Below are 12,077 nucleotides of genomic sequence, written 5' to 3'. Positions count from 1 at the left end.
GCTGGTGCACAGAGCAGGGTGCTGGGGAGGCATTCTTGATTACAGTTGGTCCATGCAGGGTGGACCATTGTTGGGGTGGCCATTAAGTTGGTATACATTGGGGGTGGGGTTTACTGCCACTTAAAAGTATTAATAAAATATGCTACCAATATAAATCTACATAAGTTGTAATACAATCATCCATTGCTAGCATTGATGTATCATTAGTGTCCTTGAAAATCTGCTTCAGGTCTTTTCATCAGTAATTTAATGTGTTAATTTTCTGAGACATGAAGGCCATCTCTGATACATCCCTTTGTGTTTCCACTTCTTATGTCCATCAACCACTCTAGCTATACAGTTTCTTACTCAACCTGGTTTGGTCAAAAACCCTGCAGCATTTTGAAGCTTTGAAGAGGCTTGAAAATTGCTTGGAAAACCTTTTACATAAGAATGAAATGTGTATTCATATGCATGATCACAATTTAGGTTATCAGATTGTCAAATGAACCATGACTGCACACACTTCAGTACAGTATGCAGACGTGAACACTCTGTTGCTTGGTTTCCTTTTAGGTCCAGCACATGTTCCTATGATGTCAACAAATGGTTCTGTGCCTCCAATCTATGTGCCTCCTGGTTATGTATCTCAGGTAAACAGAAAGAGTCTTTTGATGGTTTTGCAAAAGAGAGAGATTTCCCAAGAAAAAAGAAGATGATTTCCCACTTAACAATGCTTTAAAAAGGTGTTAAATGGAAAGTGTGATGGAAGCAGATCTTATCTCTCCTCTCGCTTCCTTGCCACATTAAGACTGCTGCTCTTGCTATGGAACTGGTGCATCGTTTGCTAGTCTTTTTACCATGGTTAGGAAATCAGGTGCACCTGCCCTCTTTCTCACCCTCCCCACTTTACTATGTAAATTATCTTCTTTCTTTAAACAAAAGTGTTGTTATCTGCACTGTGCTTAATGCTGTCTGTGGTTTGCTTTTAGCTTAATTTGAAATCAGGTTTTGAAACTACTGGTGCATTTATTTAAGTGCAGGTGAAACACTTTACTTCAGTTAATGCTTAAAGGGGAGGGTGCTGGAGTCCATGGCACATCCATGAGTTGAGATTAGGAAACTGATGACACCCACTTGTTCTGAGTGATAAAACACAAAGAGATTCCAGGGAACTCCAAAATAATCTTTCCAGACTGGGTTGAATGGGCATTAAAATGGTGAATGGAATTCATGTAAGAAAGTATAAAATACACCCTAGCTTTACATATACTCTAATGGGGTCTGAACTGATGGTGACTGACCAGGAAACAGATATTGGTGGATAGCGTAGTGAAAATGTTGACCCAGTGTGCAGCAGCTATGAAAGAAGCACATTCCAGGTCATAGTAGTTTATAAATATCATAATAGTTTAGAAAAATGAATAAGGGGGACATGACAACGGTGTATAAACTTGAGCATGAAATGGAGAAAGCGTGTAGAGAGTAGAAACTAGAACCTACGCCATGCAATGAAGCTGAATTTTGGGAAAATAAGGAAAGACAGAAGGAAGTGCTTCACCAAGCAAATAGTTAAACTATGGAATTCTGTACAAGATGTAAGGGTGACTGCCAACTTGAACAACTGTAAAAGGGGATTAGGCATATTTATTGAGGAATAACGTTATCCATGGTTACTAACTCTGATATCTGAATACTAGTTGCTTGAGAATGCGGGTGGGAAGAGTGCTGCTGGGCTCATGCGCTGCTTATGGGCTTCCCATAGGCATCTTATTGGCCACTGAGAACCGGATGTTGGACTACATGGGCCTTTGACCTGATCCAGCATGGCTCTAACATCCTGAAACATAGTTGTCCCCCCCCCAATTGTTGCTTCCTAGTGGTCTAAACAGTTGATGCTCTCTGCTCTGTCCATTACAAGGCAGGTTCTTTGAAGAGGAACTTGGTCAGGACCTGAACCAGGAGCCACAGTTAATGAAAACCAGTATTCATCTTGCATGTGTTTGAGACAGTTGCAGCTTCTATGGTCTTGGTTTAGGCCAGGGTTTCAGTGTGTATGGTTTCCATACTTTGTTTGGCAGCCAGTCAAATGAAACAGGCAAGAAACTACATTGAACAATGATTGACTGAGCCTTATCTCACCCATGGTTCCAGACTGAAAGTATAGCAACACAAGTAGCATGCTATTCCTCCTCTACAAGTCTTTAATGATGACGGCATTCTCATTATTATTAATTTATATTCTGCCTATCAGGGTATAAATCTTAGCAAGGTTGCTTAAAAGTAACATTCAGTTACTTATTTTAAAAACACTGTGAGCAGTGTTAACATCTTTAAACACAGCACGATCCTTCCCACTTCGGGTGAGGGAATAGTTCCTCTAGAACAGGTCCTTCGTTATTTCTCCAAGAGAACAAGGTGACCTAGAAGCAAGAGTTTGTGGAGAGGGGGTTGCTGTAACTTAAAAGAATTTCATGGACGAGTTGGTGCTTGCCATTGTCTGGAATTGGGGATTGGGATCACTACAAACGCTCAGATTCCATTAAGAACCTAATACTCTTATCTTGGAGGGTATATATGTACAGGGAATATGTATGGTTCCTTAACACTGCAGCTGTGGCATCCATTCTCATTAGCTTAAATGACTCAGGAGCACTTTGCTCTGAGTGTTGAGCCCATCCTAGGAGAGAACCCTTATAGCACTCTTGATTCACGGAGCTGAGTCAGGTACTTCCTGGAGCATGCTTATCATTTCCTTTTGACTCTGAAAGGGAATCTTTGAGAAGGCCTTGAATTTCAAGATCTTCGCTGTAGTACCAATACACATTAGAACAGGCTTCCTCAAACTCAGCCCTCCAGATGTTTTGAGACTACAATTCCCATCATCTCTGACCACTGGTCCTGCTAGCTAGGGATCATGGGAGTTGTAGGCCAAAAACATCTGGAGGGCCGAGTTTAAGGAAGCCAGCATTAGAATCTATCAATCCATTACTATCATGGTTTAGAGAAAGAGGCCAAAGAGACAGTCACTTTTGTTTGACTTACATGGTAGTGTATACATTTAGTATCTGTGCAGCATGTTAGCTACTGGATTTTAGCTTGTGGCTGGTTTTGCTGATATTCAGCAATTGGGCTGAAGAGCTGGTACTACCTTAAATCTTCCTGAACATCACTGTAGTAGAGCGAGTGGTAGGGTGGTGGTGGTATGGATCTTGTTTGTTAGATCTGCAAGCCAGTCTGAGAAGTTGACTAACAATGTGATTCAAGATGGATATGCCCATTTTTTTTTGAATTGGTTAGATTTCTTTAAAAATTAATGTATTTGTATTTTAAAACACACACATACATACAACATACTGGTTTTGCATTACAGATGGTGGAAGAAAATGGAGTCCGGAAGGTTGTAGTTCTGCCACATTCTACTGAATACCACCCTTCCATTCACCCTCCTCCTCCTCCTCCCCCACATGTGACGCATTATATCCACCCTCATCCTGCTATGATACCCCATCCAACTCATGCAGTGTATCCTCCAGTTCCGGGAGGGGAAATACCACCACAGTTCGTTCATCCGCATACACCACCGCAGCATCTTTATCAAGAACAGGGTAAGAAGTAGTACCGTTATTAGCTTGCCTGTATTTAGAAGGTCTGATGCTTTCTTTGGGGTTGCTTATATGCCTTTGCAGCCGATGCAGATTGCAGCAAGTCTGTTTCCAAGTGGGATAAATCCACAACAAAAACAGTGCTCTGTGTGCAGTGTCTTCCCACTCACTTTTAGGCACAAACTCCCAAATGGTTTGGGTCCTATATAGCCTAGATGTGGCTTTCTAATTTACCTTCCTTCACAACATTTAAGAATCACAAGTGTTTTCTTCATTGCCATATACAAAGGCCAAGCAGCAAGAACATGCAGAGACGCGTTCTTAGCAGCTTCCCCATTACTATTGATCTCATTTTTTGTAGGGCAGGGGTTTGCTGCCCTGTTGTGCTTTTGGAGCCAGCCTGCAGCCTGTTCTCCTAGCTCCCTCTGAGCTGTTCACAGGAAATAAGGCTTTAAAAAGTGCTCCTAGTCGTGTCAAAACTTAGCTTTCATTTCCTAAGCCTCATTATGCAGGGTGGGGAAGGACTTCCATCCTAAGGACAGTTGCCACCTCCCCATAACAATTAGGCACAAAGCTCCAATTGTTGGTGGGAGCTTTTTACTTGGTTTACTGCTCAATCCCACCATGCTTGTTGAATTGAGCAAATCCTATGAAGTAAGTGGGCTTAGAATTTCAGACTTAATTGCCATAGCTGGCTCTTATCTTGCCCCATTCCCCTGGCAGGTGGAGTTGGTCCTTGCAAATCACAACCAAGTGGACTAGTGAGAGTTAGAAAGTTGAAGCTTTACAAAAAAAAAAAAAGAAAAGATATCATGGCACTTGCCTCTGTGCAGTACACAGTATTACGGTAGAAAACTGCAGCCATTCTTTCTCTTATACACATGTGCACATATGCTATCTATCTTACAGTTATAAAATTAGTTTCCAAGAATAATTAGTAACTATAAATAACTGTATTTGTTTCTTTTTATATATATTGGTTGTTTAATCTGGCTAAGCCTTGAAGGCTTTTACATTTGGTGGGAGGGGGAAACCGGATCATTGAAAATGAAAGTCTTGCCGTTTCTGTGTCCCATCTAATGGGCTCTCTTTGCTGGTGCCCCTATAGAGACCCGTTCCCATGGCAGAGCTAATTTTCCTCCGCGAGATGAAAGGACTCTCAAAATGCAGGAGCATTTGAAGAAACGGATAAGAGACCGACAGACTAGTGGAAACACAAATAATAAACCGAACAGCCCCCCTTCCTCACCTCAGAAAGTTAACAGTTCGTCCAGCGCCGGCGTTCAGAATGGACATGGAAAGGGACAGCAAGGGTCAGGAGGGCAAGGCAAGCAGAGGCAAGCAGGGAAAGCCAGGGAAAGCCAAGCAGCCAATTCAGGAAAGGGAGGTAAGTTGGACCTTTTTAGGAACATAATGTGTGTTTCCTATAGTATGTGTATTCTGCATTGCAAATAAAATCAAATGGCAAAGCATTCTTATGACACAAAGGAGGAACTACCTATCTGTGTTCCTTTAGGGTTTAAAAGTATACATGTCAGCAATGTCGACAGTAGAGAATGTCAGACACGATGCAGCACATCTGTACAGTGTGTGGCAGTGTGTTCATTATGAACGTAGGTGACCGACTTGCAAGAGAGGGGAGCTGGATCCTAATGTTTTCACTCAAATGAAAAGCATGCCATTGAAAATGTTTTCTTCTACTGTTGTTGGCATCTTCCTATTTGCAGTCTTCCTTTGGAAAAATCCTTCTGTTTCTGTGGCAAATGGCCAGGGATGGTGGGCATTTCAGGGCAACAGGACCTGGGGGACGACACTGGTTCCCCCATCCCTGGTGTAACATGAGAGCACAAGAAGTCAGGATGCATATACTAAAAATAAAGTATACATAGCAATCTAAAAGCAAATAAAAGTACCACATTTCAAAATTCTGTACAATATGCAATATGAAATAATTAAGCCACTGTTTGGGAAAAGATTCAGGTTTCCTTAGACCACCTTTCCATTCTTAGTCCTCCCCTCCCAATCCCACCTCCTAATCTTCCTCTTTGCCTTGATTCTTGCCAGTGAGAAGTGATTTTTTCTTCCTTGAGTGACAGTGGAGAAAGCCTAGGTGAAGAGGTGTTTCTTGTATGAGGAAGTTAATTATTAGAACTTAAAAGCTTGATGTAGAACTACATTTGCTGGACTAGCTATGGCTGAAATCTGATGTTTGTGTGCATTCATACACAGCCAATGACAGGTATGCCCATTTGGACCTAAGTTCTTGGTGAATTTACCCATACAATCAATCACAAAATTCAGTTATACCTTCTGGATTTCAGTGGACTTCACAAAGGGGACTTATTTAACAATAATGTATTGTGTACTGTTGAAGAGCAAAGGTTCGCATCCAAAGTACCATGAGCCAAGTTCCCCATGCAGTGGAGTTTCCCACATCCTCTTCCTTTTGTAGCTGTTTGTGCTTCTGAAAAGCTGCTGCCGGGGGTCAGGGAGCCCTTTAACAGTATGCAGTGTGGTGTGGGGTCCACCTTCTGTGAGAAAAACTGTATTCTCTTTGCATTAGGGGTTATTTGGATCCAAGCCAGAATGTGCACATACGGTAAACCTGTTACCTGACTACAGTGGTGCCTCGCAAGACAAAATTAATTCGTTCCGCAAGTCTTTTCGTCTTGCGAGTTTATCGTCTTGCGAAGCACGGTTTCCCATAGGAATGCATTAAAAATCAATTAATGCGTTCCTATGGAAACCGAACCGCCTTCAGACCAGGTCTGGGGACAGTCTGTCCCCCGACCTCTTCTGAAGGCTGGCGGGGGCGAAAGTCTTTGCTTTCCCCCCGCCTGCCTTCCCGGGACAGCGGAGACTTTTCCGCTGTCCCGGGGCGATCTTAAAATGCTGGCGGGCGGCAGCGAAGGCTTCGCTGCCGCCCGCCAGCATTTTAAGATCGCCCAGGGACAGCGGAGGACTTTTCCGCTGTCCGGGGCGATCTTAAAATGCTGGCGGGCGGCAGCGCTGCCGCCCGCCAGCATTTTAAAATCGCCCCGGAACAGCGGAGGAATTCTCAGCTGTCCCGGGGCAATTTAAAAGCCCCCGGGAAGGCAGGCAGGGGGACAAAGACTTTTGCCCCCCGCCCGCCTTCGGAAGAGGTCCAGGACCTCTTCCGAAGGCGGGTGGGGGGCAAAAGTCTTTGCTCCCCCCTGCCTGCCTTTCCGGGAGAGCGGGACCTCTTCCGAAGAGGGCGGGGTCCAGGACCTCTTCCGAAGGCGGGCGGGGGGGGAAAGTCTTTGCTCCCCCCGCCTGCCTTCAAAAGCCGTCCGGGATAGCAGGAAGCGCTTCCCTGCTATCCCGGACCGCTTTTAAAATGCTGGCGGTGGGGAGCAAAGCCTTTCGCCCCCGCCGGCCTTCCTGGACCTCTTCTGAAGTCCGGAGGGGCGGGGGGAAGGCTTTGCTCCCCACCACCAGCATTTAAAAAAAGGTCCCCGAGATTTCCCTATGGGCTTTCGTCTTGCGATGCAAGCCCATAGGGAAAATCGTCTAGCGAAGCGTCGCAAAAACCGAAAAACCCTTTCGTCTTGCGGGTTTTTCGTCTTGCGAGGCATTCGTCTTGCGGGGCACCACTGTAATAAATGCATGTGTGCTTCTCTGGATGTTGCTGCAGACCAGCTGAAGCATACATTTGCACCTACGCTCTTGAACAGCAGTACTTTCAGCAGTACAGTGCATCTCTGCCAGCTTGGTTGGCTTTGCACAGAATTGGCAATGTGGGCATTTCAGAGGGTGAAATGGCTTACTATTAAAATAAACTACTGCTGCTTGAGAGCATAGGAGCAAATGCACTGTAATTCTTGCAGTATAGTCTCATTGCCAGAATTGTAGTTTGGCCTATCATGGAAGGAAGAAATGAAGTGCAAACAGGAATCATTTGGAAACTGTGTACTGTATTTACAATAAAAATAGATAGACCTCATTGGCAAGCCGAAAGAAAAAGGTACTTCATCTACATTCAAACCTGAACCTCAGTACTTATGAGGCTTCCCTGCTCCTGTTGACTTACTCAGTCCTCTGCATGAATTAGTATCCTGAATCTTGAGCCTTGGCAGGATAACTAGAAAAACTAACATGAAATTTATCTGAAAACATGAGTATGTATATGCATGGGTTTTGCTTTCAATCGTTTAAATGTTCCTTGCTGAAACTTTAGTCTTAATTATTGAATGCATAAAATCCCATCGTATCATTCCTTCAAACTGTCTTCCCAAAATAACGTAGCTGATGAACAAGGTTACTGTTAAGACTTTTAGCACAGTAGAATTTTCAAATTCCATCAGTCAAAGGAAAAGCAAGATATGCACAGATTCTTGATGGTGTGAGTCAAATTCAAAGGAAGTCTGTGCAACTCTGTTACTTCTGCAGACTTTGAATATGTAGCTGATTCAGTGGTCAAAACAAATAAGGGCAATGAACTTTGCACAGCATTTACTGTTGTTCTAATAAGTGTCCAATTTGGTTTGCAGTTAAATAAGAAATGTTTTGATGGGGGTTTTCATTTCCTCTCCATCTCACAATGTGGTGTATGTTTATTGTTTTGTTTTCTTTAGAATCTGATACAGAATCTAGAAAATCCCAAGAACCCTTAAGCATCAGTAAGCCTACAGTAAGTAGTGATATATTTTAGACGTTATAATACGCATGTGGCATATCTTTTCAAAATAGATATACCTGTTTACAAAACCTGGCTCAAGCAAGAGTTGTTTACAATACTTGAGAATGTGGCAGGATCCTCAGAAGGAAATGGAGTTTTCATAGTTGATAAGTAACTGTGGAAAATGACATTCTGTATGACTTTGCTATGCAAACTCTAGTGAATAGGTGGAAGAAGCAAATGGGTGTTTTCTGATGTTTGATATTGCAGTGAGACATTTAGGGAAAAGTCAGCCATAGCTGTTCTCTGAATATAAGACACCCAGTTTAAGGGGTTTGAAGTTGGGCAACATTCAAGTTGAAAATATTTTGAAATCCTTGGTATGACAATTATGGTGTTTGACACAAAGCCTGCTTAACTTAGGTTTTTGTGTGTGTGAATTTTGAACCAACTTCACAGCTGGGGAAAGAGGAGAATGAGAAAGGTTACATAACTAGGACAATCACCAGACCAAAATAGGTGACCAAATGTTTTACTTGAATGCCTGGAGATATCTCTCTCTCTCTCTCTCTCTCTCTCTCTCTCTCTCTCTCTCTCTCTTCTTTTTGTTCCTTTTTCCAATCCATGGTATTTAAACTGATTCAGTAGTTTTGAATTTGGATGCATCTAAGAGTATATACAGCAGGGATGGGAAAACTTTCAACCTCCAAACTTTGTTGATCTCCCATCAGCTCCAGTAAACTTGAGCAATAGCCAGGGATGATGGGAGTTGTAGTTCAGCAACATCTAGAGGGGCACAGGTTCCCCCCTCCTGATCTGTGGTGGGCTTTCTTCTCTGAATCATCAGTACTGTCAACACATAGACTATACAAGAATAATGGGATGCATTTTTAAAAAAATTGTTCACTATAGTTGTGATCAGCTTTAAACCTTGGAACTCATTTGCATAAGCAACCGCTTCCTTCTGAAGTGTCCTGCCTGTTCCCTAAGATTTGACATGGATGATGGTCTCTACATCCTGACTGTAGCTGGGGGTGGGGGGCTAGTTGGAATTTTCAATGACTGCACCTACCTAAATTGTGGAGTGTTCTTTGGAAGGCTCATTTATTCCTCCTGTCATTCACCACCTGCTTAAAACTTTTATTTAGATAGGATTTCTGCTTTCCTGTTCATTTTATAATGGCCAACCTATCGTATTGTTTTAAAGACTTTTATTGAATATTGTTGTCGTTGACATGATGTAAAATAAACCATGTTTTACATTGATTTGATTAAGAAAAGAATGGGTGCACTTTTTCTTGTATATAATGACAATGCTGTAGGAATCTTAGATAGTCTAAGACAGGTCAGGGGGCATGTGGGCCTCCAGATGTTGCTGGACTGCATCTCCCATCGTTCCTCACCATTGACCATGCTGGCTGGCTTACTTTTTCTAGCTACGCAATTATAGAACAGTTAAAGGGACTGCTGTACAAAGGACAGTATTGGGTCTTGTCTGCTATTGTGAAATGAAACTGTTAATGCATGCACCAGACTTGGAAGTATTTTAGACAGAGTACTTCGACACAAATGTATGTTAAACCACCACCATGCATTGACCTAAAGAACTATAAAAAGTGGGGCAAAGAATGCAACCGGACCCAGCATGTCAACTTGTGTAGGGGAAGAATGCACCCACCTGCATTTCCCCCCAGTGCTTCTTGAATATTCTAGAAAGTCACATTATCCCCCCCTTTTTTTTAATAGGTCTCTGAAATACAAGCCAGGTCAGCAGTCGTGGCTTGGAATCCTCCTTTTGTGGTGCAAAATGGCGAAACACAGCTCACTTCTACAAAGTTCAGATACGAAGTGGCAATCACGAAGGGTGGTAGAAATGGAAAATTTAAATCGTTTTATGTGTAAGTCCAGTTTCTTTATTTTACCACACAACTTATCTCAGCTGACACCTTGCTCACTTTCCATAGAAAATATTTTAGATGGAGTTGATGGATTTTTTTCCAATGCTGTTTTTCTAAGGACAGCCTAGAGGCAGAATCTAAGGGAGCTTTGTAAATAGGCCCACATAAGTTAGCCTGCCCCCCTCCCAACCAAAAAATAATTCCTGTGCAGGGTGCAGATGAGGAATGGAGCACCTAATCTCTCCTTTGCCAGTCAGTTCACTCACCTTCATGGAATTCTGCTCCTACAGTTCCTTATATAGCTGGGCAATGAGGAATTGCATGCAGACAAATGCTAAATTGTGATGTCCCGGGAGATAGAAGTTTTGAGATACTAATCCAACATTGTGGGAAACTAGGTAGGATATGCTTGAAAGAAAAATGGCATTGTTGTTTGCATAGGGTGTTGTTGTGGAAACTATCTAATTCTCACTATCATAATGGGTTCTTCCTTTTGCAGGGAAGAAGAGATGACTTTTACTCTTAATGATCTCAGACCAGCAACTGATTACCATGTCAGGTGGGCACCAAGAACAAAAGACTTGAGAACACAGCTGTTGTTGTTAAAAGGAGCTGAATTGCCCTGCAGATACCTCCCTTGTTTGAAGTTGCTTAAAGATATAAGGGTTTGGAGAAGGTGGGGGGAAGGCAGGTGATAAAACTGAAAAGCGTAGGCATACAAATGGTGAAATAGATCTTTTTCTTTACTGTTTTTAATAATGCTTCTGGAGTTGCACCAAAATACTAGAACAGGGCAAGCGATTTTATTTGGTCAGGCATTTTAAACTGGTTTTATAGCCTCTGACCACTTTTTTGTTTTATAATTTGTGCCTCTCATTTTTGTTGATCGATCTATATTGATTTGTATTTCAATGTATTATTGCACATGCCCACACAGCTACCATTCCCTGTGACTCCATCAGGGTGAAGAGTTGTTTAGAAAGTTTTACATAAATAGATATCAAATACTACTTACCCCCTGCAAAATATTTTCCGCTGAGCCTCAGTACCACCCTAAGTTGTGTTAGGGTACTTGCAAAACTTGCATTTGGGGGCAGAGCTACCCATTATAAAAAGTAACCACAGAAGAGTATTGCTGCTTGGTGGCTAGATTGTTCCCAGCTATGACATAGTACTGAGGCTCTGAGGATAGGGAAGGCCAAAATGAAGGCAAGTGTGTTAAGTGTTCCAAGTGTGGCTTTCTTTATGGACATGCAGAGGACTAGAACCAAGGCATATTCCTTATTGAAATAGGGAGAAGATTGTTATCTTCTCCTACATATCAAACCTGGTGAGACACAGGCAATGGGTTCCTGAAGGAAAAGTGCGGGGGGGGGGGAGTTCTGTGTGGCTTTGAAACTGTTCTTAGGTAGGGGGCAGACCTGTAACATGGCAGGAATGTTATGTTTGCCAAATGCAATCCTACAAGTGACTGTGACTCAAATCATTATGACCGACCACAGTCTCAACTTTCAGATCTCAGTTCCATTAGGAAAACTTCCTTAACTTTTTTTTTTTTTAATCATACAGAGTTATAGCCTCAAGTAGTACCACAAAGGAAGCCGTTTCAGAGCTGGTGACTTTTACTACAGATAGCTGTGAGCCAGACGCTCCAGCTGCACCGAAAGTAATCAACAGAACCAAAAACAGCCTGAATTTACAGTGGAAGGTAACTGATAAGCCAAAATGGATTTTAAACCAGGGTATTTTTTTAATAGCAAGATTTATAGCGTATCTTAAGTGAATCCATTGTTCCTCTAATTGTGAATTCTGTGATATAGTGCAGACAGAAATGGAGCTGAAACAAGACAAATGAGAGGGAGGTATTGCCATGCTTAGGAGAACCCTGTGGTATGCAGAAGTACAAAAAAGGGAGTGAGTTTGTGTGTGCGCAGTTAGGATTGAGCATGCTCAGGA

The 12,077-nt window shown here is 42.5% G+C and overlaps 2 protein-coding genes across 2 annotated transcripts in view; one reads left to right on the top strand and one right to left on the bottom strand.

Annotated features, from left to right (window-relative positions):
• Nucleotides 1-12,077, bottom strand: part of LOC309362012 (growth hormone secretagogue receptor type 1-like) — a gene marked incomplete at both ends in the record, with an annotated part of 80,052 nt that overhangs the window by 32,396 nt on the left and 35,579 nt on the right. The gene's annotated exons all lie outside the window — the stretch shown is intronic.
• LOC309361964 (fibronectin type-III domain-containing protein 3A-like) overlaps nt 1-12,077 on the top strand; it is a 39,546-nt gene that overhangs the window by 4,264 nt on the left and 23,205 nt on the right. The window contains 7 exon segments of the mRNA XM_081897333.1: nt 556-632; nt 3,353-3,587; nt 4,693-4,971; nt 8,180-8,235; nt 9,970-10,121; nt 10,621-10,680; nt 11,691-11,829. Of these exon segments, the coding sequence (XP_081753459.1) occupies nt 556-632; nt 3,353-3,587; nt 4,693-4,971; nt 8,180-8,235; nt 9,970-10,121; nt 10,621-10,680; nt 11,691-11,829 (998 nt within the window).

This window comes from Podarcis melisellensis, assembly GCF_964234715.1.
Source record: "Podarcis melisellensis genome assembly, chromosome: Z".
Classification (NCBI taxonomy): Eukaryota; Metazoa; Chordata; class Lepidosauria; order Squamata; family Lacertidae; genus Podarcis; species Podarcis melisellensis.
The sequence above is the reverse complement of the archived record's forward strand: the minus strand, read 5'-3'. Positions and strand labels throughout refer to the sequence as shown.